Genomic DNA, 25,910 nt, shown 5'->3' with positions numbered 1-25,910 from the left:
GGAGTCCCGAAGTCTCGAAGAAGCTGTCAAAATCATCCAAAGATATCTTCTCATCCGTTTTCAATCCGTTGAGTAAGCTTGGATTGACGACAGGATCCCCCAAACGAACGGAACAGATGTCACAACACACGGATGTGGAACTTGGCCCGAAGATGGGAAGATATTCATGGACGCACGCGCATTCTCTCTATGCCAGGATGGGCGGGTTTGTCATCGATACTCACGATCTAGGCTGCCACTATCTTCCCCAAGGGCGGCAAAGGATGACGTTGACACTAGATGGTCTTAGGTTCATCGCCAACCACAATCCTGATCTTCGTCCGGATTTGTCTGATTCTGCAATAAAGGACAAAGGAAAAGCAAACATGTTCACGAAGATGATAACCATTGCCCAGGCGCTGTGGTTCGGCATCCAATGTGTAACTCGATCGGCTCAGGGTCTTTCGATCTCTCTTCTGGAGATCAATACTGCAATCCATGCCGCCTGTGCCCTGGCTCTGTATTTCTTCTTTTGGTGGCATAAGCCACTGGATGTTGAGGCGTCGACCATCTGCACACATGTAGATTTGCATTATCTTGCCGCCTTCATGGTTGCTCGGCAACTGTACTCGCGTGTCAGACTTTCGCTGGTCGATCTCCAAAACACGGAGGATAACAAAATCCTTGACTCTTCGGTCGACTCTGGAACTGCGGTCCCTCAACCCAAACTTCAGCACCTCTTGCTGAGGCCATCGAAGGATCCGCATTTTCAGTCGAAACACTATTTTGCATACCATGGCTTTATTTTCCACAAGAACACATCGCTCGCGGCTGATGGAGTGTGGTATGAACAATTAACCGAGTTAGACTTTGACCGCTTCAAGCTGGCCTCGCAAGCTTTTAGAAAGTACGGGTCTCAAGTAGAGGAAGGGTATTCCTCCTTTAGTATACGTTCGAACAATCATTCTGAAAACATGTTTATGATCAGAAACGTCGCCTATAAAGGCTTTGATCTAGTGGTAGGATTCTTCCTAGCGGGTCTTTTCTACGGCGGTGTGCATCTCGTTGTATGGAATCGACCTTTTCGTGGCGAAATCGACGAACTGCTTTGGAAGTTGAGTAGCATTACGATCCTGGTTTCGGGCATACCTGCCGTGATTTGGTACCTAGCTGAAGTTTTCGATGACTACAGCAATTTCCCCCAACGTGGCATATTACAATGTGGATATTGGCGAAGAAAACTTCCCTTTTGGTCTCCGCGGCGTGCTTTTATTTATCCATGCCACTCTACATTTTCGCAAGAATCTTCATCGTCGTAGAATGTTTCCTGCCATCTTCTCGACTCGGCTTTCGAAGTTCCTGGGTGGTCACAGTACTTTCCGCATATTGGATGATCGGAAAGAGTAGCTCTAGAAAAAGTGCGTACACATAGCTACTACTCCTATGCATACCGCATATTTTCTTTCGTTGTTGTGCCTGTCTTGAAGATACATCACAACTTCAACCTTGTATCTCCTCAGCGGTAGATTGAACCAAGACCCAGGAACAGATCAAACCGCTTTTTCACGACCGTGCTCCGTGCAGCGTCTAGATCTCTCCTTCGCGATCCATGTTCCCGGTTCTTCGTCACGGAATAGCCGACGCTTCAACCACTTGTAGCGATATCAGGGGCTCTTCGACCGCGCTAGCGTGCGGCTACACCCGTGGCGCAAGCTTAGCACCAAAACCACGACTCAATTCGGCATAACACTACAAGCGAAGCGTCGCTGTCACGCAAATCCACTGCATGTGGCGCTCCACGAGTTGTGGGCAATGTCAGCGATATTGGTGGCTTGCTCTGGATCATTTCATCTTAGCTATAGCAGGTTAGCGATGACCTGGGCAGATATTCATGGCTATGTATATAATGAAGTCGAAATAACCGAGCAGGTCGTGTAGGCAAGGTCTGGCTTTATTGCTTCATACACTCCTTTGAACTGTCTTCCAGCGATCATATCCACTACGTTCATTCATTCACTCATTAAGCCTTCATCATGCGAATCAGCATACTCTCTACAGGCACAGCTCTCCTTTTGGGCCATGAAGTTTTCGCAGCCACGATCTCTCAGAACGGGCGGTGTGGTAAAGGGTTTGGAGGACTTGTTTGCCCTGGAAAATCTACCAGTGTTGGACCATGCTGCTCACAGTATGGGTGGTGGTACGTTTCATTCTGCACTTTCCTATTCTTCTGGTATACCTCACTAAGACTCCATAGTGGAAGAACGGAGGACCACTGCTATATCTCCAAGGGATGCCAGTCAGGCTTCGGCTCTTGCTCAACTTCCTCTTCCCCATCGAAACAACCCCCTACATCGTCTCCCTCGGCCACACCTTCGGAACTGAAAACCTCGACCAACGGCAAATGTGGAGTCGGCTCGAGCCAGACCTGTTTGGGTAGTGTGTTTGGGAACTGCTGCTCTCAGTACGGGTATTGTGGTAATAGCAATGCGTACTGCGGATCGGGTTGCCAGACTAAGTTCGGCTCTTGCAAGCCTTCACCGGCCAGTCCTTCGAGTATCTTGGTAGTTCCATCTACAACAACCACCCAACCGATAATCAGCGCCTCTGCCACTTCGCAGCGAGTCTCCACTAATGCCAGATGTGGAGCTTCTTTCGGCGGACAGACTTGCAAAGGAAGCAAGTGGGGTAATTGCTGCAGTCAGTACTCGTACTGTGGAAGTACGGACGCTTATTGTGCACCTGAGACTTGCCAGAAAGGGTTCGGCGATTGCAAAGCTGTATCTTCCTCGAGTTCCGCGCCTTCTTCCACCCAAAACAGTGCGTCGTTGGTCATTGTCACTTCTTCTGTGCTTCCGACATCATCTTCATCCTCGACAGATATATCGTCCATATCTTACAGCTCGGCAGAGATTTCAAGCAGTCTCACTCCAGTTTCTTCAGATCCAACTGTTACACTAGAGGCTGTGAGCTCATCTTCTTCTTCGACTGTTGTCTCTTCAGACACATCCTCCTCTGCATCCAGCGAGATGACGGCCAGAGCGTCTGTGTCTTCAACAGAACTCGTCTCCTCTCCGACCTCTCTAACCATAACAGAAACTTCGACTGAAGCTTCTTCCATAACAAGCGATATCGCCTCGACAACAACAACAACAACAACACTCGACCTGTCATCGTCGATGTCCTCCACTCCAAGTCCAAGTCCAAGCCCAAGCCCACCAGAACCCACGCAGCTCATTATAAACCCAGGGTTCGAAGATCCTACAAGTAGCCCGTGGATTCTCTTCCCTGGCGACGCCTCCATCGTCGCCTCCACCGATCCACAATATGGCAGTAAGAGTATGCGCGTACCGCGACGAGCTGGTCTCTTCACCAGCGTTCGTCAAGTACCCCAAGTCAGCGAAGCAGGCACCTACACAGCATCATTCAGCGTCAAAATCGATGGTACAGTCGGAGCTCCATGCTTTGTCCAGTTGACGGGCCTTATCGAGCAGAATTATGGACAAGTTGAGGTGCAGGAGTGGACGAAGTTTAGCGGGACGGCTGCGCTGGCAGCGGGTAATAATCAATTTGTGAGAATTGTAGTCAGTTGCTCGGTGGTTCCGCAGACGGGATATGTGTGGTTCGACGATATCACTCTGACCAGGGTTGGTTGATTGAAAGTAAGTTTTAGGTGTGGCAAAGGAGGCTTATCTTGTATGAAGGGAACAGGAATTCATTATACAAATGGTGCCAAGGGAATGAACAAGCAGACGATACCCACAACAAACATCAGCTTCGTACAAATTTCTTGTTTAGGCAGATGCTGCGTTGCTAGCATACATGATTCCCGTAACTTGACCGCGGCAACACTTGAGTGACGTATCCAGCTCTAAAGCTTCTCGCAACAGTAATTAATATACAAGTACTGAAGCGCTCCAGCAGAACAATCAACATATTGTTTTTTGCAATTCCCCCAAGTCGCTAGATTGTATGCAACAGACGTGACGGTCGTGTCATCGTCTTCGCAGAAAACCTTGGCGCCATGAAGGAAAGTTCTAGGCTGACAATATCCGTCCTTCTGGAACATGTTCTCGATATCAGCTTGGTCACAATTGCCTTCTCCAAAGACAACGCCCTGCGTCGCGGAGCACTGAGTCTGCATGTTGCTAGAGATACAAGTCAGCTCGTAGTCTCTTCCAGGCGCCCTGGCGATTCGGATGTATAGGTAAGGACGAACTTGACGATCAAACAGGTCTGTACAGTGCCAACACCAATTTGGCCGTCTGGGCAGCCTTTGCCCATGATTGAACGAACAAAGAGCATAAGGGCTCCAGCAGCGGTGAACTTCATGCTGTTTGTGTCGCGTCTGATTGTCGACTACTTCTCAAGGTACGATGTGATCGTACAAGATTGAAAGTCTCGAAAGCGAATTCAAGTGTATATATGGTATGAAGATGAAGGTTCTTGAGGAGCGAGAAGGTAGTCTGCAAGACCCACCGCGTCAACTGTCGCCTGATATATGATCCTCTGGAATCACATACCCCCGTATGGGTTCACAGCACTGATCTTGTTGGGCCAGTCGGTGACCGACCGCTGAATCTCACTGAAGGATCATTGAGACCATAGTCCCATGACCAGAAAGACCAGAAGGACCATAACCGGAATATCTGAGACCGGACCAACAACATCGCTTGTTCGCAGCAGGCATCGGCCGATAGCATCGCCCTGTTGCTTCGTACTCGTGTTTTTCCATGTCTATGACTGTTGTACAGTACATGCAGATCATGCTTCCAGCCTACCTAGGTAAGCTTGCTGCTGCATGCTCTTCGCCGGGCACATTGCATTCTCACAACTATCGCATTTCAAATGGCCTCGGGTGCCGACCCTAACTCCATACTTGTGGATACTCGGGTGCTGTAGTCATGTAATCCTCCTGGATACCTCCTTTTCGTTATACGGTGAATAAGGTTGTGCAGGATAGACATGCCATAGCGTGGACGAAGACATCATTTAGCCGGATAATCCAGTCTTCAGGCGATCTTCGCCCATTTCTCGAAGCGCATATTGCTCGACGAGCGGTGCCCATGTGCCATTCAGACACGAGCTGACGAGAGAAGGCGTAAACAAGCTAGTTCACCAACATGCTTAACCGCTTAGCGAGATGCTTGATCCATACGCCCTGTCAGACCAGCTTACCCTAAGATATATGACCGGATAAATGAGCCCTCACTTGGATTACTAACCAACCACTTCTGTCGCATCACAGCACCCCTGCCTAGGGCGTCACCTTATCAAAATCTTCGGCTGCTCCCGCTTCTGGTTTCCTAGAGGTTGGTAAATTGAAAGCATGTTTTTGGTGCGGCCAAGGAGGCTTTTGGTGTAGATGTATTCTGATAGTCGTGCCTCATCACATCTCCCATCTTACATTTAACCCATCAATCATAGCAACATCCTATCTTGTCTCATCCATGCCTTACCACCGGCCACCAAACTTTACAAGCTCCCTCCTTCCCACGACCGCTGACGCAACGGTACACACTGCTCCCACAGCCACCAGCACTGCCCTCGCCATGTTCAGACTCGCCCACTTGTCCATCAGCTCGTGCACTGTCTCACCTTCGGCGGCAAATGCTTCGACGTTCTTGTTGCTCAACGATGCGGTCGCGAGTTCGTCCTTCTTGCCTAGAAGTTTGTCGTTGGTGGGTGCCATGGCTAGGAGCGTGAAGGGGACGATGCTGGGGAGAAGAATGGTCGCGAGAGCGTTTAGGCGAAAAGGTGTGGATTTGGGGTCTTCTGTTGGGGGTGTTAGCACGTGAAATGGTCGGCGAGCGGGTAGACGGTGTGACGTACGGTTATAGGCCACGTATCCGGTTGCTAGAGCTGAGACAATGGCTAATGGCCTCGCGATTGCGCCGCCTCGTGTGAAGATTGTGTGCCATTGCTTTACTGCGAGGGGAGCGGGGGCTTGCATTGCGGCGGGGATGCCGACTACCGAAAGGCATACATTGGATCCTGGTAAGCTTGTCAGTCATGCCATGCTGTATAATGTATAGGAGAGCTTTTCAAGTATGGGTATGCGCCTTCCTCCCTGGCGTAACTTACCTAGTAGGAACACGCTCCCCGTTATGCCTACAGCCTGCGCGATTGCCAGCGCGGTAGGCGTCTTCTGCGTGAGTAGATTGTCCATTGTGTGCGAGTACGCAAGCAATTGGTGCTGGGTTTGCGGTATCTAGAGGCGTCAGATGGTTTGCACTTTGAGACGGGGTGCCTGACAGTTGGTGGTCAACTGTTAGTGGGCCTGAACGCTCCACGTGGGACACGCGCTACGTCAAGCTTCCCCGCGGAACCCGGTCACGGCGAATGAAACTCCGATCTCCGACACATGCCATAGGTCAGTCGCATCATTCATCTTCATACAAACCATTCTAGAAGAATTCGTCTATTCCTTTGCACGCCTCTTGACAGCGTTTACTGTGCATAGCTCATGTTTAATCTTTTCTCGTTCTAGAACCCCTTTCACAATATCCTTCTGGTCTTGATAGTGTGCCATCAAGCCCCAATGAGTCGATCTTCACCCGAAAGATAATGCATCTTCCCAATCGGTACCCCAAGGTTCCGCAAGATGCCATAAGCCGTCACATTGTGAAAGAAGCTGTCAAAACGAGGGTTGTCTCAGTATACCGGCTAGATGTTGAGACATTCATGGGGACCCTTACAAATTCGGTAGAACAAACTCCTGCAGATATGTCAAGCCGTTTAGATCGAAATGCCACATGTTGGGTACATCGATAACCACGGGCATATCCTCCTTCCCCTCAAACGCCTCTGGGCGCGCCTTCTCGAAACATTCCAAGGCCTGATCAATTTGCATGTACAAATCCTGGAAAGAGGCTGCGTCGAACTTGAACGTGGGTACTTCCATGCCCGCAAGGCGCTGGAGTGCCCTTGTAGCGGTAGTAACCTGGAAAAAGATTTGAAGCGCGAGAGGCTGTAGTCGAAGCATAGTTAACTTCATGTTCTGTTCTCTAAGTGACAAGTCGATGCGATACGTACATGCATATCTGGAGCGAGTCTAGCTCCCAAGGCTTTCGAGTGCGGATACCCGTTCTTGTCGCACCACACCTCAGCCTTCTTCAAAACCTCCAGATGGTTTTGCATCGCTTTTCGAAGTGCGGGTACGCATAGTTCGTAGGTAGCTACCGTCGATATCATTTTTGCTTGCTCTCTAAATTGTATGCTATGTGTTGCTCACGTGGGACTCGGCGGCTTAAGTGCATCCCTGGTCAGATGGGATGGTGGTAAACTTGTGATATAACCCGCATCTCCCCGATGCTAAGTCCCGAGAATGATCTTCGCATGGGTTATGCATCTTCGCTATAATTCGATCAACAGTGCTTCATTTCTGATCGAGTACCTTAGCTACCAGAGCCTTGACGCTGGGCGCGCCCTCGTGAATTCCCCGTGTCTACAGACATCCATATGCTGAAGCCTCCCAGACTTTCGAAAGTATCCCCTGAACTTTCGCACTGATCTCGTTCTGCATTGTGGCACAATTGTTCCGCCTCTGCTCCGCCTGCACGATCTGCAACTTCTTTTGAAGATGATCCAGCCCCTGCTTTACGACAATGCGACCCACAACTCTGCACTCCTCGCTGTCCAACACATATCGGCCTAACTGGAACGTGCTGTCGCCAAGCTCAACGCGGCTATCATTGCTATCTTTGTCAATAGGAACGCCCGATGGCGAAAACTTTGCTTGCCCTGCAACATAAAGGGTACAAAGGATTTCCAGTTCGCGAAGAAGAGTAGTAGTGCGCGTTGGATCTGAAGAACATGTGCTGCACTCCATCATGGCACTATGTAGGTTTGACAGCTTCTGATCAAGTTGCAGCACCTTCTCTAGTGTGCTGTAGGCTGCGACGGGGCCCTGCACTTCAATGCTGATGTCCTTCTCGTGTCCTCGACACATACATTGCCTTGTCTGGTCGCTTGACAGAGGGCCCTATATATGTAGTTAGCAAATATGACAGGCAAGGTCTTTTGCTTGGCCCCGATGCTATACCCTGATGGTCATCACTGACTCCAGAAATAGATCAAAACGATACTACTGCGAGTTATCTGGAAGCAAAGAGAGAGATTGAACGGATAGTATTTGTAAGGTTATCAGCCGGAAGTGATGCTTTGTACTGGTGCCGCGGAGCTGAATGTGAAGCAAAAAGGCGAAAATCATTGCTTACTGTGAGCAGGCAAACCTTATCTCGCGGTGCTCTCAACATCGCTGTCGTAATCTAAGCCATGGTCTATTTCAGACTCGTGTGTAAACGCAGTACCAGAAACCTTGTCTAGTTCATGAAACGCGATCTTCGCGCCTGCACGTCAGTACAACCAGCATGCAATTGCCTCAAAAACCTGGAAGTTGACCAGCGAATCGTTGGTACCCGATGTTTGTCAGTGTGTGAGTCGTAGTTGATGTTTCGGGGTATCATTATGATGCGTGTGTAAGGAGATCAGCTAGGTTCTGTCCACACACAACGGACGCATCCGATGGTGATCTCGGAGGTATAGCGGAGGACACGGACCTTGGTGCTTGTGCACTCAACGCGCCGTAATCAGATCTGTATCGGGTCCACCATTTCCCCGCTTTCCCAAAACTCACGACTCTGACCTGCCTGAGTAATCATAATCGCTAAGCTCAGGTCAACTACCTAGGTACAGTTGTAATCGGAACGAAACATTTCCTATGCTTTTAGGCACGTGCACTACGAGTACTGACGTAGACACCGGTGTTTCGGCCGCGGTACCCGCTACCAAGAACACACGATAGCAAGACCCATGTTCGACATCGTACTTAAGATGGCAAGGAAGCTGCAATCACAGCGTCGATTGTACAACATTCGCGGCAAGATATGGCGTGCTAAATCTGGACCTTCTGTCGCAAGGGACTGCCAGCCCTGAACGTTGCTCGGTAAGCTCGGTCCCCGAGGTCGATTTCTGAATAAAGCTTCACGAAACGTTGCCGTCCGCGATGGTTGGAGTTATTTGTTACAACGGGGAAGTCAGTTATCAGAGAATGACGTCTACTACGAGATCGAACGACACGTTGCGTAGGGAAAACTTTGGCGCAACCAAGATTGCCCAATGCCATTTGTAAGGCATGTTGGCACCGAGCCGGTACATTCTTACCCAACGTACCTACAGAATGGTTCGCGGAATCATCAATGCGACGGCAGATCCGGAAGTGTTCGTGTCATGAAGATCTCGTACTCGGAGATGGAAGACGTAGCATGGACGTCCATTCGAGAGATGCGGAGTGGAACCTCAGCTTATGTCTCCGCATTATCCATTGTCGTCGAGGCGCTTTATTGCCTACATATGAGCGAGGTCGTCAGCGTTAGCTGCTTCGACCGAGTGCATTCGACCGAAAATGTATTCAAAGAGTACGAAAGGCAGTCGTGTATGTATGAGCCTGACTTCCACACAGCGGCGTGCCATGATCGACGACAAGTACCGGCAACTAGATTTTAGTGTCGATCAGGCCAGACACCAGTGTCCAGGAGCGTTTTATCTAGGCGACGACAGCAAAAGGATGGCAAGAGACAGGATCTGTGAACTAGGCGTGTGTATCTTGCGTCAGCGGAAATAACTCCGATTTCCAAAGCGGACTCGCACTCGGTAACTGTGAGTGGCTAGCGGCAGTCATAGCACTAAGGGAAACGGCCGGCGCAAACGTTCTATAGCTGGCTCATCGACCATTCTGGGGTCCTTACCCTCATGCAGTGGGCATTCGAGCCTCACTTGGTTGTTGTCAGCCCTATCACTATGGCACAAAGTTTGCACATACCCCAAATGGGACATGGATCCCTAGAGCTATCGAGTGCGCAGTACAGTTTGTTGGTCCCTTGCTAATTAGTCAGGCAAACGCATATGTGCATTCGAATCGAGTTTTGTCTCGTAAGCCCATGATTGTCGCTTTATTTATGTTACAATACCTTGAGTCAGTCGTCTTTCATATCAATCTATTCGAGGCCGACTTCCAAATTTTGCACACGCTACATATGCCCTATTGCCGTTTTGAACGATAACGCAAACAAACATCGCGAAGCTGCCAGCATGAAACCATCGCGTCTGGGCTTCCGCCGGCTGCGGAACTCTTGCGATATATGCACACTTTCGAAGCTCAAATGCAGTCGCGAAAAACCAGTCTGTCAACGCTGCGTTGACCGAGGCTGCCAACAAGACTGCAACTACAGCGTAGCACGCCGTCCAGGCAGGCGGCGTCAAACATCTGTGATCTCGGATGAAGTGGGGTTGTACGGTACGGACAACGCTGTTGGTACAGCGCGAGTGAAGCGGGGAACAGCGCCTCTAACACCCTCTTCAATTCTGGCGGACTCGCTGCTTCCGACAGAGCGTCACGATTCGACTCGGAGCACCCCTCAACAAAACGATACAAGAGACGGAAAGGCACGCACGATTCTATTATCGCCAGAAATGGCTTCCATAGAGTCATTTACGAACATGTCAATGGAATTGCCACATGGTGCCGACACAGTTGACTTTGGATCTATCGATGATCTTTCGCTATGGGAGTGGGGTACAAGTGGAGTCAATCCAGGTTGCACAAACGGTCACCACTCAGGTTCTGTGGAGCAGATGTGGGGTCTTTCGTCAAGTCAAGACATGCTCAATGGTACGAAGTTCGGCGCTGGTAGCATTGCCGGAGAACCAACGCAAGAGCCATCACCGCCCATGAGCCAGATAGGCCGACAGAACACATACCAGGACGACGAGATCCCTATTACACACGTAACAGGCTTTTCCGAGGATCCTATCTCTTCTGATACAACCGCTTCGGACCTCCTCTTCGACCTATCCAAGGATGTGGATTGCCGATGCTCTTCCCAATTGAGCCAGCTCATCCACTTGGTTAGTCTTCGGCTTGCCAAACCCACTACTCTAGACGTTGTCTTTGCTGTGGAGCAACAGTTAAACAGGACAAAAGACACAATCTCTACGTGCGCGCAATGCTCCTTCAACTCGCCATACGTGAGCATGATGTTTTGTACATCTATAAGCTGGGTAATTGAGCATCTGCAGACGTACATACGTGAGTCGATTTCAGTGAGCGCGCTCAATAGTCAAGTCACATACCTGAAGATTGGTGGTTTAACACTGAGTAAAGAGATGTCACACTCATGTTTTGAGGCACTAGTAAAGCTTCGCCTCAGACGAGTCGTCCAGACAGCACGGGAATTGGCAGTGCTCGACATCCAGACCAAGAGTACCCTTTTGGATGGGATGCGGTCAGCAGCAGTCGATACTGGAGCTGCAGCGCAGCAGATGTTTGGGATGTTGGAGATGAGGGGCGGATCTTAGAGGAAGAAAGCTACTTTCCAAGGTCTCTCAACACCAAATCTAGGAGAGCGCAGGTCGCTGTATTCCGGTTTAATATCAACGTAAGGTAAAAATCTACGAAGTTATGATTCTCTTCCCAGTCAGCAAAGCGTTGGGTCGTTCATCTTATCTGTGGAACACTTTCGTATCGCATCGGGGGATTTTTTATGGAGAGACTTCAATTGGAACTCAACCACACATAGTCCGGCATATCAATACATTAATATTCCAAAGGCACTTAATACGATATTTGAGATGACACCGTGATCTAAGCGGAAATGCTACGACCAGCAGATGTGTGTACATGATGTTTTATGCAATCCACAACCAGCAACAAACGACCTGATATCTGCCGGGCTCTTGATATTGCATCTGCAATCCTCAAACTCTCATCGGCAGGGAAATTGTAGTTGTTATTCAGGCTAACGACCACGCAAAGTATGCTGATGGTTTGTCCGAAACCCGTACGATTTGGTATGTACCGAAATCAATGATCCATATGCCCCGGGACAATTGTCATACTCATTCAGCTTGGAGCCGTGTAAGCTCCAGAAGCGTATTGGTTTGATTTCAGTTGAGCTTTGTAACATGGAATTGCGATTTTGGTTACCTTTTTTCTCTTTCCCTAGAAGGAGGGCGCTTACCTCGTGCTTATCCCCTGCATGAGCGGTGGACTCATCCCGACCTATCTTCGTTATCGCCTGCCATCACTAGCCTACTTCGACTTGCTTCACTCCTCCGTGTGTGTTGGAATATCATCTAACAAACGTCCTTGGATTTTCTTTTCACTCTCCCACTACTACCAACAATCAGCTGACCACGCCCAAGCGACAGCAATATCAGTGTCCGTGAATGATGGAAGAGCTGTCTCCTGAGGTATGTCGAGTTCATTACGCCACTACCATCTAGAAAGATGAGACTAATCAACTTTGATGCATCCAGCCTCGCTACAGGCTATTTGGTGCTCACATAAGAAGACAGTCAACATGGCATATCGCAGTAGTTCTTGTCGTCATCTGGGTGGCGCAGAATTACACTCAAACGTGGAAGCGTCTGCGACACATTCCCAGTGCGCATATCACTGCACCATTCTCCTACTACTGGCTGGGTCGTACCACCTACAGCGGTCGTCAATACTGGGTCCTTCGCAATCTCCACGCTAAACATGGCCCGCTTGTGCGCATCGGCCCCAACGAAGTCCTCACCGACGACCCCAACGTCCTGCGCACTGTCTCATCCACGCGGAGCAATTACGCTCGCAGCGACTGGTATCATGCCGGCCGCTTCAATCCGTATCGCGACAACTTGTTCACGATTCTCGACCCAAGAGCGCACAAGAAGGCGAAAGCCAGATCTATGGCGGCGTACAACGGGCGTGATACTGGTGACCTTGAGGGCATAATCGATGAGCAGGTCAAGAAGTTCATAGAGGTCATTCGAAATCGCTACGTGATAGCTTCGTCAGGAAACGGTCAGCCGCTGCTGGATCTGGTGGCTATCACGTCCTATTTCACCATGGATGTCATCACACGGATGGGGTTTGGCAAAGCAGTTGGCTATCTCGAGGACGAAAAGGATCATTACGACTTCCTCGGAACTGTGGATGAGCTCTGGCCGAGAATGTCGACGGTGGCTGATGTACCTTGGATTCGCAAGTTTTTGTTCTCGCCTTTTGTACTCAAGTTCGTGGGGCCAAAAACCAGTGATACGAGGGGCTTTGGAGCGCTGATGGGGTAAGTCACAGCGATTCTGGACTCTGAATACTCGTCTTGCGTTTCAATTGAGCGGTTCCGCTGACGTTGTATTAGTTTCGCAGCTGAATGGGTCGGTCGTCGCTTTTCAGCACCTGATGGTGGACACAAGGACTTTCTGGCAAGTTTCCTCCCCAATTTTCCCTTCCATCTAGACCTGATCCATGGGAATTGTCGAGCTGATAGTCTTCGTATAGGCCTCACTTATGGCTAAGGGCTTCACAGAGGAAGAATGCCAATCCGAAGGCCTGTTCCTCCTGCTAGCCGGGAGTGAGAGCACCGCCAACGCCATGCGTTCTATTCTCGTACATACCACGAGCTCACCTGCGGTATACAATCGCCTCGTCGCCGAGATTCAGAACGCGGTACGCGCGGAAAACGTCTCATACCCTATAGCCTTAGAGCAGGCACGGAGATTGCCATATCTGCAGGCAATCATCTACGAAGGCCTCCGTATGCGCCCACCCATCCTAGGTCTTTTTCCTAAGATCGTACCCCTCGACGAATCACCCATCTTTCACGACAAATTGCTACCCCCAGGCACCGCTGTATGCATGAACATGTCATCCATGCTGCAGTCAACGGCTTTGTTCGGCGCCGATGCCGACGTATTCCGTCCAGAGCGCTTCACGGAGGCAGACGAAGAGACACGCAGGCAGATGGAGTTAGATGTTGAGATGGTATTTGGTTATGGGGGCTGGGTCTGTGCGGGCAAGAATATTGCTATGATGGACATTGCAAAAGTGGTATTCGAGGTATGTTCCTGTATGCACAACGGTCTTGGTGTGATGGTCGCTGATCTTGAACAGATGTTTCGCTTGTTCGACCTACAGCTAGTGAAGCCGTTTGAGCCGTGCGAAAACATCGGTTACGGCGTGTTTTTGGATAAAGGGTTGAAGGTGAGAGTATCGGCAAAGATGTGAGAAAAGTGGACATGCTCGTAGTTGGGAGACTTCGAGGGCTGGAAGAAATAACGCAGAAAGGTCCGATAGATAGACCGCTCACTAGCGAGCCTCTTGCCCGCGGCATTCCCACGTCCTGTAGTGGAGCCAAAATGACCCTTCTTCGTTCAGCCGTTAACCTATCTATCAACAAATTGTCTCATATTGCATTCATTGTCCCTATCTTGTTCAGCGTATATCCTAGGTTGGTCATGCTCGAATATAATCTCCGTGGTGTATTTGTATCTGTGTTCCCCACGGCAGTCAGAGTAACCCAAGAAATGATTGGATGTGGGATATGTATGTGACAAAGCGGTCATTGTCATCTACTGGATGCCAGGTAACGAACAAAAAGCAACCAATATTCCTCCCGTATCAGTCAGAAATGAATCACAACACTCTTGGAGCACTGGAACAGGTGATTTACTCTAGTTCATGGCGTGTAAGTATCAAAATGTCCCAATGTTGTTTCCTGTGTCCGTCCAAGCTACCTATTTCCATTATCTTCACCATCACATGCCCCAAAAACATCTTACAAGATGATTGCAACTCATTACCAGGCTTTTGTGCGCTTCAGTCTTAAGGGTAAACCATCCCGTGGCTTGACAGCCGTAATACCCGCAGGCTGAGGCACATAACTTTTGTCCGCCATCTCAAACTCAAAGCTACCCACAAAGGCGGCGATGAAAGCTCGTAATTCGACCTTGGCATATCCCGCTCCAATGCACTTCCGCGGTCCATGCAGAAAAGTAAGGAAAGCATAATTGGTATGGGCATTACCATGGTTGTTAGCTCGGCCGCTGTCTTCATCAATCCATCGGCCTGGATCGAATGCATCGGCCGTTTCGCCGTAGAAGGATGCAAACCGGTTCATGGCAGCGGGAACGATCCAAAGACGTGTTCCAGCTGGAATGGCGGTGCCGAGAACGGTGGTGTCTTCTGTGGCGACGCGCGAGGTGATGGGCGAGGTGGGCATGAGACGGAGCGTTTCGTTCACGACGGCATTGAGGATGGGGAGAGTGTCGAGGGTAGCGAATTCAGTAAACCTTTCTGCGTCGTTGGCGAAGAAGCGATAGGGGATGTGACTGCGAAGTTCGGCACGGAGACTGTCTTGCCAGGCTGGATGGGTGGCAAGCAGCCAGAGAGTCCAGGTCAAAGTCGCTGAAGTTGGCTCGTACCTTTCTTGCGGTCAGTATGATATCATAATAGATCATCTAAACTTGTGTCATACCCTGCACCGATGATGGTCAAGAGCTGGCCAACAAGTTCGTCATCCGTCAGTGTTCCACTTTGTATGAGCTGCAGTAAGAGCGCCTTTTGGCCACTGTTTTCAGTGACTTCTTTCTTTCTCTCTTCTACAAAGGTACTGCAAAGCTGTCGCAGCCTGATGCGAGCATCCTCAATATCGCGGTTGAACTTGCGTGGTAAGAGTCTTAATAACCAGGCCGGCAACAAAGCATTGGCAATGAACAGTAGACGCACGCCTTCTTTGCTACCAGTCACAAGTTCATATAAATCGGTAAGCTCATTTGGTTCCCGTAGTGTGTTGAAATCCTTTCCTAATGCCGCCAAACCGATGGCATCGAGGGTACCCTTGTTGCCCCAAGGCAGGACATCCACTACAAAGTCCGTTGAGTCAGGGAAAGCAGCGGACTGTTCCATTGTTTCCACCATGTCAATAGCTTTCGACCAAAAAAGTGGGCAAAGATCTTGGACGTTTCGATGGCCAAAGGCCGGCTGGATACGTTTTCGGAGATATTTATGCTCATCGCCTTCCAAGATGAGAAGCGATGGTCCTAGGATTTGGCTGAGCAATCGTCGAGCTACCGCTGGCTTGGTGAAAGCATATGCGCGACGAACCAGTACCTCAGATAGGGCCTCATTACTGACTAGCAGGATATGACTGACGTTCATGAACCCATAGAAATGAATCAAGCCCTGGTTCGGTATAGAGTTGGCCATGTCCAGATAGGCTTGACCACGGGGATTGGTGAACTGGAGGAATCCATGGCCGAGGAATGGTAGTCCACCCTACGATGACTTAGTCAGTAATGTCTTGGGCACGTTATGGTGATGTCTTACCCTGGCTGTGGGGAGATGTCGAAACGCGTTGAAGAGACGTGGGTGAACTTCGATCTTGTACACTAGGAAAATCACGAGACTTGCGGCCAGCGTGGCGCAGAGCGCTAATAAAGACAATGGGCTCGACATGGAGAAGGAGAGGATTAGTTCGGTATACACGATAGATACGAATAATGCTAAAGAGAAGTTGACAAAACTCTGATAACATGCATGCAGTGGATGCCTACCGCCCTCATACAAAACGACGTTCGTTGTCTAGAACCAGAGTGCCTGATTCTGAGCTGACTTGAGAAGAGGTCCAGACTCGAACGCTTCGCGAAGTGAGCGGAGCATCACTGTCGGCGGACGGTTGACGGCTGGCGCATCTGGTCGGGTAATACGCGGGTTGTACGCAATCGACCCGAACGATGTAAGCCAAAGACCCGACGATGGAAGGAAATGACCCGACAAAAGCACGACTGCAGTATTCACTTACCGGAGCAATCATTTCATACCCAGCTGTACCAGCTTCGTACTAGCTTGCTTCAGCACAAGTTGAGATCGGGGTCGCTGGGTGAATAAGCGAAAAAGAAATCGAAGTCAGAACAGGCAGTACAAACTACCAAGACACCCATCTCTTCCAAATATCAACCGCTCGATTTGTTGATAGCTCAATCGCGTGTCCATTTCCTCATTCATCTGTGATAAAGCCATACAACCGAAACATGACCAAGATTCAAGAGAAATTGTTCATCAACAATGAGGTAAAGGCAGAGACAGTGCGGAACATAGTGCGATGAGAGCTAATGAAACCGGATATAGTATGTCGGGTCGCATACCAACGAGAAACTGAAGGTGTACAATCCCTACGATGGAAGTCTTGTTTCGAACAACATCGAAGTGGCGCTAGAAGAAGACGTCGACTTGGCTGTGTCGGCGGCGCAAGCAGCGCTCCCAATATGGCAGGCGATGACGGGCGCGCAACGCAGTGCGCTGATGCTTCGGTATGCCGATTTGGTCGAGGAACGTACAGAAGAGATAGCCCAACTGGAGTCACAGTGCATGGGATCGCCTATGATGCTGGCACGCAGAGTTGTGGGAAGTCACGTGGCTGTTTTCCGCTACTACGCTGGTTTGACGGACAAGATTGCAGGGACGACGTACACGGAAGACGGCGATGGCTTCTTCAAGATGGTGCTCCAGGAGGCGATTGGTGTATGCGCAGGCATCGGGGCGTGGAATGCGACGCCCATCTTTGCGGGATGGAAGGTGAGAATGCCGTTCACTTGATCACTTCCAAATACTGGCTGACTGGCGTGCAACAGATCGCACCCGCTGTCGCAGCAGGTAATACCTTTGTATTCAAGGCGTCAGAGAAGTCACCCCTGGGCGCGTTGTACTTGGGACAGCTCTTTCGCGAGGCTGGCTTTCCGCCAGGTGTAGTGAACATGGTCTCGGGCGGGCCAGCGACAGGCGCTCTCCTGGCTTCGCACATGGGTATCGCCAAGATCGCCTATACGGGCTCTGTTAGCGGTGGTCGTGCTGTACAAGTTGCAGCTGCAAAGAGCAACCTGAAGCCCGTTACACTTGAGCTAGGAGGTAAGTCGGCCGCAATCGTCTTCGATGACGCCCACTTGGAGAGCGCCATTACGCACTGCTCGCAGACATTTGCCCTCAATGGCGCCCAGGTGTGCTCCGCAGCCTCCCGAGTGCTTGTCCATCGCGACATCGCCGATACCTTCATTGCAGGTGTGAGCACCGCTTTTAAGCAATTGGCTGCAGCCCACGGCCCGCCTAACGAGGCACTCTTCGGCCCGCTGGTCGACCAGCAACACCATCAGAGAGTGCAGGCTTTTGTGGATGCCGCACGCGACGGGGGCGTTGGCGTAGTTGCAGGCGAAGTGCCGACCCATCCCACCGCCCTATTCATGCCGCCAACGCTCCTGATTGACCCCCCTACCAACGGTCGCGCATACCGCGAGGAGATCTTCGGACCTGTTCTGGCGGTCAAAACCTTTTCCACGGAGCAAGAGGCCATTGCGCTGGCCAACGATTCATCCTACGGACTTGCCGCTGCCGTCTTCACGTCCAGTATGCCGCGTGCTTTACGCGTTACCTGTGCTCTTCAAGTTGGCATGGTGGGAGTTAATAGTCCCGTCATGCCATTGACCCAGCTCCCATGGGGCGGATGCAAGGAGAGTGGTTACGGCCGCGAGGGAGGTTTGGCTGGTCTAGAAGACTACTTGCAATCTAAGACGGTCCTGATCAGTATGAAGGACCCGCAGGTCAGCCCGGCCAAATAGATAGTCCGCAGCAGCGATGCTGTACGCCACGTAGCGCATAATACATCGCATTGACACGCATGGTCGCCTCTACTCACATGAGCATAAAGGTTATAGACCAGGAACACACCTTCTATTGTGTTTATAGGATGCTATCACAAACACGCTGTCGCGCGTTCAAAGACAAGTTCTACTACCGGACTTTGATGTGCCTCGGAAGTTCCGAACGGAACCGGAACTTTCCGACGCATTTACGTAGGATTTGTTTGCAGAACTGCTTCTTTAGCACTGCAATCGCTTTGTATCGCTACACACATTTATCGTTTGAACTCTATGAGCCCTGTACAGCCTCCTTTGAATTGAATCTCCAGAATGAAACGTTATTTACCGATCCCTTTGCGAGCAATATCATCGCCAATATTGTAGCGTAATCAACACCACGAAACAGCCGGAAATGAGGAGCTACGAATTGCGTATATAGCAGACACAAGATGGCGAGAGCCCATTCTATTGCAAGAATGTTTTCGCAGCTCCAAACTCTACATGATCCACGATCAAAGCCCGATTCACCCTGCTTTGCGCTCATCTGGGAAAATGATAAGCATCCTTTAGCCGACATCATGTATCCAAAAGCAGCACTTTCTTGAGTTCGCGACTGGTGTAGAACCCTAAATTATCTCCCGTTCTTTGAACCGAATATACAATTCCGGTCGGTTGAGTGTCTGATACGATCTGAGAAGCTCGGTGGAGGGACTCAGACTCCACAACTGATTCTTTGCGCCCTTTATGCCCTCCATCTCTAGCTCAAAGTCAAAAGTCCAGAGTAGATGCGCCACTATCAAACGAATCTCATAGTATGACAAGCTTTGGCCCATGCACTGTTTTGGTCCAGCTCCGAACGGTGTCGACGCGGACAACTTGTCATTCTCAAAGGCTGGGTCCCATCCCTGTTCGGGGTGGTTGCGCAACCATCGCTCGGGGTGGAATTCGTTTGGCAGATGGAAGTTGCTTTCAGACCGCACTGCTGCCCATGGAGCTACGGAGACCAGCGAACCCCCCGGAAGTATATGCGGACCGATTTGTGCACCCTTTGCTGGGACTGCACGAGGAAGATTTGAACTGACTGGTGGGAATATGCGCAGCGCTTCTTTAATACACGCGTCGAGGTAGACCAATTCTTCCAACTTTTGCAGTGTAATATCACTTGGATCCGCGAAGGTCGTGCGAATCATGGTAGCGAGACGTTTATGAATCTCACGATGGACGCAGAGATTGTACATGAAAGTGACGAGAAGAGTGGAAATGGTTTCGGAGCCCGCGGTGACAAGAAGTGTCATGTTGAGGAGGAGCTCTGTAGGTGCAAGAGTCTTTCGTGCGTCTTTGTTGCGCTGTATATGATAGATAACGTCCTTGTGAGAAGAGGTTTCGTCGGCAAGACCTTGGAACATATTAGCTGACCTTGCCTTCACAGAAGTCCTGTCATGGCTTACGGTCGAAGGTTTTCTTCTTCGTGTTCATAAAGGTTATCATCCTCCATTTCATCGCTTCCTTTGGCATGAGCTTTTGCGCCATCTGGTTGAGCCATGTACCGACTCCCGTAACTCTCCGAACGGCCATATCCAGAGTTGAGGAGATCAGAACATTCGTAGTTGCCAGCGCCCATTCTGTTGCAACGCCCTCATCCAAGCAATGGAAAGACTCGCCGAAGCATAGATCACCGATGATGTCGAATGTCGTAAAGGATACTGCATTTGATTAGATTGTGTCACCATGCTCAGTGGGAAGAAAGCAGGAAGAGAGTCATACACCAGTCGCTCATATTTAGAGCTTTACCGTTCTTGCCTTGGGTCTTGACGGCGTGGATCAATTTGGTGGTCTGAACCTCCAATATTTCCTGCTGCGCCATCAGAGCAGACTTCGTAAAGCCGACGGCCATTGCGCGTCGTTGTCTGGTATGCTCAGATCCCCTAGCAAGGCCAATGCCAACGCAGCCATCGATTGGCTTTACAACGCCGATAAAGAGAGGCGCTTTCTCCATCACGTCGCCATGCTAAACAGAATAATCAGCCGACATTACGACCAGTTTGTAGACAGTCTTGAATGAGCATACACGATTACCGTAGATCTGCTCCCAAGCATACGACTCAGTGAAGCTCAGTTCATCGGGAGAGATCCGAACTACTGGTCCGTATCTTTGATGCAGTTTGTAGTTGTACAGGTGTTGGACGCCGCGGAAAGCTGCAATTGCGCTTGGAATACTCGAGACGCTGTTAAACCAAGGTCCTGGGTACTTGCTTAGGCTATGCAACCACCGGCGATACACAGCTTGTCCTAGGATGGGTATGAAGATCTTGGGTCAAATTTCAGCATTTGTTTCATATATTAGGAACTGTCAAGCTCACCACCAGCAGAATACTCCATCCTGCAAAAGGGATTTGGGAGAAGGTGTGTTTCATCTTTGTCGTTAATGCTACCAATACTTTCTATCCAGAGATGCTGAAATGCGTGGAATTGCCTCAAAATGCGCCAAAGAGCGTCAGCGGCAGATATACCACCTATATTGTGCTTTTGCTGACAAGATGCCGATGTCTTATAAGGCTGCGATGAATTGAACCGCGCCATGCCGGATAAATCGAACTCAATGTTCAATACTGCATGACAGCCTTGAAGATCTGGAAAATACCCCGCTGCTGCGATTCGGGAGAGACATCGGTTTCGGGTCAATTCTTAGCTGCTCTAATCCCGGATGGAACGCAGACCATTGGTGGATGGCCGATGAAACGCTAGGGGACGAATTGGGTTATGGATCGAAACGACCATATGCTACCAAGGTATCAGCATTGGCAACATGTACTCCGATATAAAGGTGGCGCACCACGACATTACTACGGTCACTCTCCATAACAACCAAGATTATCTCGGATTATCCGAACTCTTTACAGAGAAGTTTCTTCAGCATCACCATGTCTACCTTCATGACCAAAGTTTGGGCAAACGCCATAGGCTTCGGGATCGTTTGGACAGGGGTCATGCTCTTCAGTGTACGTCCAGTATCGTTTAACATTGAGAAAGGCTCTAATCAGAAAAACAGCGTCTGCGCTCTCAAGAGATCCAGAACTTCCTTCCCAAAGATGATCAGAAATGCGCTCCACAATCTGATGAATCAGTGAAGAACAAGGCCGTCGTCGTTCATGAGCGTTGGTACTACCCGCCCGACATTGCGAATGACTTGAAGGATATAGATCTCCCAGACAGGGTCAAACAGGAGATCTTTGCCACGGCTTGGGAATATACTCGTTGTGTCATTCCTGAATACACGAATTGGTCACGATATGTTGCGTTCATGCGCATCATCGTCATGGGAATCATCGCAGAATTCAAGGGTAGCCTTATGGACGTGGCCAATGACGATAATGTCGTAGGCTACAGCCTTACCGAGGTGTTAGATACATTGTGTGGAGGAACAGCAGGCCAGTATGTCACCGCTGTCAGGCAATTCCGATCTTTGAAGTCTTTTCACTAACACGTCCCTTCCAGTGCCGAGATGTGCCGCGAATACCGCTGCTTTCTGTTGATGTCGTCGCAAAAGTCACGTCATCAGACAAACACCATGCTGTTTCGTCGTTACAGTGTTGCTCTTTCCAAGAGTCCCTGGCAATTCTTCCGCATGCGTGATACCGACGCGCTCGCTCGCTTCACCATTGGTGTTGCTCTGGTCTGCAATGACCTCGACCACATCTGGTTCACCAACGACCAATTCGACATCATGGCCGAAATCGGCAATACAATGTACGATGGTATATCGTACTGGAAGCATCGTTCCGAGGGAGAAATCAACAGCACTTTCGCATATGTCCCAGAAAGCAAGCGTGTAATGGCCTATCACAAGTGCCGCGAGGCGCTTTGGGCACTGGACGTAGCGTGGGCAAGACAACCTGAGATGAAGTGTGTCATCAACTTCCTTCGCTACTTTGGCGGCCCAATTCACATGATCATGCGAAGGTACCGCTTTGTGGAAGAGGGTCTTACCATAGGCAGACCCGAGGACAAGCGCGTCATCGAGCAAACGAGGAAGCACGTCAAATTATGGAACAGGCTCGACGAGCAGAAGAAAACCAAAAAGCAGGAAGCCGAAAGTCTCCAACAGTATCGCCACGTCCTCTCACGAGAGAAGATCCTGTTGTTTAACGGCCTCGGGGAAATGTTGGAAAAGGCTGACGAGGGCTTATGCTCCGAGTGCAGCTACCGAGAGACATACGGCGCGCCACAGGCTCATACTTTCGGAGGTGTTGTTATATGTGCCGCACATAAGCAGGGCTGGGCGGACCATACGGAAAGTATACTTGAGCGCATGGTCAGAAGCTTTCCGGAGGCTGCCGAGACTGTTCGTATAAGTGAGATGCGAGCGACACGTTCAGCCGCGCCATAATTCATGCTGGAAGTACCTCAAGAGAAGGAAAGATGATCGGATTCGAATACATGGGCGAGTGCTGGTGTTGCCAAGATTGTACTCAAGAATACGCGGAGTTGTGGGAGAATTGGAGTGCGGCAGTGGAAATGGAAGGATCAAGCGAGACTGATATGTCATGGTACGCGGCTGTCTTCAGCATGCAACTTAGAAGGAACAGGATACTCTGGTTTCGTTGTACGAATTAGATCTCCAGTGAACAATGTGTTGATGGTGCAAGCCGGAGAGCTTGTGTCCTCTTGTTTATGCCGAGCAATGCTAGGCGCGGCCATGTTTTTCCCAATACTATAGTCAGCTTCTTATCGTATCCAACTTCGTGCGTAAATATGATTTCGCCTTACCAGTACATTGTTCCGTGAAGATTACCCAGCTGCTTTCGCATTTAACTTTGGCGCACGTTCATGCGACACGTCAGAGCTAAGACGCGTCAACGAGTTCCCCAAAGGAACTGGCAGTCTCGTCAGGTTCAACGCGCAGGTACGCAGGCAATTGCATTGCGTTCATCTCATAGCAGGTGAATAACAGGATATTTCGGTACTGAAGAAGCGGTTGCACGTAAAAGAATTAGCGAGTGGTATCCTTGGCGTAGCATAGGAGCGCGGTGAAGTTGGGTGGAGGGCAAGGTTTCTCCTATTTGGCTTCTTTCGGTTAGCCAGCAATGTGGCATCCGGAGGTCTCCTTCCACAGTCGCGTGAGCAGCAGCGTTCGCGAGAGATATACTTCGTGTGACGCGACGCGTTCAAAGGCTGTGCACTGCGCAACTTAGCCACTTGACTAACAGCGGGAAATCGCTTTCCCAGAAGCGCTGCGCCCCACCGCTTCCCCCAACCTCTCAACTGCGTTGCCTCACCTCCCCACAAGAAGTCATCATATTGGAGCGTATCCTTAGTGCAATCGCTCCAGCGTACTCTGAATACTCTGATACGAATTCCATTCAATCGTTAACATCATTGATCAGTGAACTACAAAGCTTCGGAGTCAAAAAAATGAGCTTGAAAAACGAGCATGACATTGGTATGGCTGAACAGGTAAGAATGTCACGTGGAAAATGCTTCTCTTCTTCAGACATCCCGGTATACTTCGCATCCCGTCAACGCCGGTTCAGACGCAAATGCTTCAAACACATCCTCGGTTACATTGAAGAACAAATTAAGCCCGTTTTTGTACCATGCGTTGCCAACGGCCTGGTCGTTAGGCAATGCCTCAGTCAAAACGAACAGGTTAGGTATGAATGAGGATGGCACATAGAAAGATGGGTGGAGGGGTCCAAGATGGAACTTGTCATATCCCAAGTGAGCGACGGAGCTGAACTCTACATGTTCGTCGCCTCCCTTTGGCTTGAAACTACTCGAAGGACTGTCGCTGAACGTAGCTCCATAGGTGATTGCATGCATTGCATTCTCGTCGTACTGGCTAAGGGCCTTCGTGACCCTAGTAGCGAGTTTGATTGGATCGGTGGCATTAGTAGGGTTCCTCTGGGCGTCAGGTGAAATCATGACCACGACGAACGGCGAGCCCAGTAGCCCGTCACGTACTCCTAGAAGCCAACGGAAGCTACTCGCCAGGTGTAGATCGATTGGTGGCTGTTGTGCATGACCACGAGCTCGGTTGAGACATGCCCAGAAGAAACCGATTAGCGCTGCCTGGTCGGTCAAGCGCATCGAACTTTTCGACTGCAGATCTCCGAGTCTATGCTCAACTTCCGTGGCTGGCATGTGTAACACATAGTTGTACATGGTTTCGGCTCCCTGAATAGGGCCATTTGGTTGAAGGGCACGGCGATACGGACCTCGTGTAGGAAGCGCTTGAGCTCTCTGAAGTAGTGTCGAGCCTTGCTCTCTTAGATCAATACCGGCAAGCTGGCTGCTGAAAACTTCCGGTTGCCATGATGGGGGATTTGGGCCTATCGCGTCTTCGCCGTGGAACATTTGTCCATAGACAATCGACCAGTGCTCCAGTAATCTCCCCGCCGTATAACCATCAGCTAAGCCATGTTCAAAATCGATCCCGAGACTGAAACCACCACAGGAGAACGCTGTGATCTGGATGCGAATGCCTGGGGGGCGAGAACAGGTGGTGGGAAATAGTGTGCGGAGAGATGAAGGCGAGTAATCCCATAGAAACGTAGACTCGTTCAGAGTAGTAGGTGGAAGCAGGCTGCTGATGCGCGACTTGGTGTACGCCTCAGTAAGTTCCACTGCCTTATCGCTAGGACTTCCCCATTTGACAATGGTCCGTTGAAGTTCTTTTCCATCTACACCTGGGCTTGTGACGGTTTCCAAAGTCCCAACGAAGCGCGGAAAAATATCAAGTGTTTGGGAAAGACTTTCAGTAAGGCGGTTGATAAGGTCTTGCGGTTTTGTGGATTTTTCGAAGAGATATATGGTAGGTACAGTGCGGCGGTAGGCATACCATGCGTCCAAGATAGGCAAATTGGCAGACTGTGGTGATGTGTTCCGATGGCTCCGGGGCCAGATTTCGTGTACCTTGACGACGTCGACTTTCATGTTGCGTGGAATGAAGTTGCGTAAAACAATGCAGTCAGCCAATGATAAGAAGTTTGAGCGAATTTCCCAAGAATAGTCGAAAGGTACCAAGAACATGTGAATGATGGATGTTGGCCCTTGCGCGAAAGGACTATCCGCTATTCTCCCGTATGCCCCGATGGCGGTCGGGCCTACCTATCGCATCGATTGCCATATAGCCCGATTGTCCCATGACAGACCATCAATGTAGTTATTTCAACGTTGTTTTACATTGCAGCTCGTGCTCAGACGACGCGACATGCTAGAAGCTTCATGGATACTTGCAACTACCCCGAGTCTCCGCCGGATCACGTGAGTCCGTCATGTACAAGCAACAATAACTCGTCATCATCGAATCCGAAATCTTAATCTTTTGGCCGTGATTTCGGTTGTTGCAGCACTATTTCTCGAGGTGAATTTGGTAGGTTAGCAATGATTAAGCCGGCGACATACATACTTATCTAATCTTTCCACGCCAGATGGCTTCTAAGAAGATTAGCAATTCATGCACAAGCCTACCTCTTGACCAT

At 50.0% G+C, this 25,910-nt stretch overlaps 9 protein-coding genes across 9 annotated transcripts; 5 read left to right on the top strand and 4 right to left on the bottom strand.

Annotated features, from left to right (window-relative positions):
* Window positions 1-116: 116 nt before the first annotated feature.
* GT037_009432 (uncharacterized protein) lies at window positions 117-1,298 on the top strand (the record flags this gene model as incomplete). The annotated part of the gene is made up of 1 exon (XM_038934479.1): window positions 117-1,298. The coding sequence occupies one exon, from the start codon at window positions 117-119 to the stop codon at window positions 1,296-1,298; it is 1,182 nt and encodes a 393-aa protein (XP_038782754.1).
* A 1,574-nt stretch (window positions 1,299-2,872) lies between these two features.
* GT037_009430 (uncharacterized protein) lies at window positions 2,873-7,958 on the bottom strand (the record flags this gene model as incomplete). The annotated part of the gene is made up of 9 exons (XM_038934477.1): window positions 2,873-3,237; window positions 4,500-4,561; window positions 5,436-5,751; window positions 5,809-5,970; window positions 6,061-6,187; window positions 6,565-6,610; window positions 6,675-6,946; window positions 7,012-7,183; window positions 7,930-7,958. Coding segments are annotated over 9 exons (1,551 nt in total), but the record flags the coding sequence as incomplete, so codon positions are not given.
* GT037_009431 (uncharacterized protein) lies at window positions 3,156-3,649 on the top strand (the record flags this gene model as incomplete). Its single annotated transcript, XM_038934478.1, has 2 exons — window positions 3,156-3,548; window positions 3,644-3,649. The coding sequence occupies 2 exons, from the start codon at window positions 3,156-3,158 to the stop codon at window positions 3,647-3,649; spliced, it is 399 nt and encodes a 132-aa protein (XP_038782753.1).
* A 2,518-nt stretch (window positions 7,959-10,476) lies between the features above and the next one.
* Window positions 10,477-14,026, top strand: GT037_009429 (pisatin demethylase; the record flags this gene model as incomplete). The annotated part of the gene is made up of 6 exons (XM_038934476.1): window positions 10,477-11,065; window positions 11,233-11,414; window positions 12,295-13,085; window positions 13,161-13,176; window positions 13,301-13,858; window positions 13,913-14,026. 6 exons carry the CDS (start codon window positions 10,477-10,479, stop codon window positions 14,024-14,026), a joined length of 2,250 nt encoding a protein of 749 aa, XP_038782751.1.
* A 571-nt stretch (window positions 14,027-14,597) lies between these two features.
* On the bottom strand, window positions 14,598-16,255 carry GT037_009428 (cytochrome p450; the record flags this gene model as incomplete). The annotated part of the gene is made up of 3 exons (XM_038934475.1): window positions 14,598-15,222; window positions 15,276-16,075; window positions 16,127-16,255. 3 exons carry the CDS (start codon window positions 16,253-16,255, stop codon window positions 14,598-14,600), a joined length of 1,554 nt encoding a protein of 517 aa, XP_038782750.1.
* A 560-nt stretch (window positions 16,256-16,815) lies between these two features.
* Window positions 16,816-18,408, top strand: GT037_009427 (aldehyde dehydrogenase; the record flags this gene model as incomplete). The annotated part of the gene is made up of 3 exons (XM_038934474.1): window positions 16,816-16,869; window positions 16,928-17,374; window positions 17,431-18,408. Coding segments are annotated over 3 exons (1,479 nt in total), but the record flags the coding sequence as incomplete, so codon positions are not given.
* Window positions 18,409-19,055: 647 nt separating this feature from the next.
* On the bottom strand, window positions 19,056-20,843 carry GT037_009426 (pisatin demethylase; the record flags this gene model as incomplete). Its single annotated transcript, XM_038934473.1, has 5 exons — window positions 19,056-19,825; window positions 19,878-20,132; window positions 20,194-20,437; window positions 20,498-20,737; window positions 20,790-20,843. The coding sequence occupies 5 exons, from the start codon at window positions 20,841-20,843 to the stop codon at window positions 19,056-19,058; spliced, it is 1,563 nt and encodes a 520-aa protein (XP_038782748.1).
* A 507-nt stretch (window positions 20,844-21,350) lies between these two features.
* GT037_009425 (uncharacterized protein) lies at window positions 21,351-22,816 on the top strand (the record flags this gene model as incomplete). The annotated part of the gene is made up of 3 exons (XM_038934472.1): window positions 21,351-21,428; window positions 21,479-21,861; window positions 21,925-22,816. 3 exons carry the CDS (start codon window positions 21,351-21,353, stop codon window positions 22,814-22,816), a joined length of 1,353 nt encoding a protein of 450 aa, XP_038782747.1.
* A 1,100-nt stretch (window positions 22,817-23,916) lies between these two features.
* Window positions 23,917-25,362, bottom strand: GT037_009424 (transferase family protein; the record flags this gene model as incomplete). The annotated part of the gene is made up of 1 exon (XM_038934471.1): window positions 23,917-25,362. The coding sequence occupies one exon, from the start codon at window positions 25,360-25,362 to the stop codon at window positions 23,917-23,919; it is 1,446 nt and encodes a 481-aa protein (XP_038782746.1).
* Between the last annotated feature and the right edge of the window lie 548 nt (window positions 25,363-25,910).

Source organism: Alternaria burnsii (assembly GCF_013036055.1).
Source record: "Alternaria burnsii strain CBS107.38 chromosome Unknown 728, whole genome shotgun sequence".
NCBI classification, from domain to species: Eukaryota; Fungi; Ascomycota; class Dothideomycetes; order Pleosporales; family Pleosporaceae; genus Alternaria; species Alternaria burnsii.
Note: the sequence above shows the minus strand (reverse complement) of the source record. Positions and strands in the feature narration are given on the sequence as shown.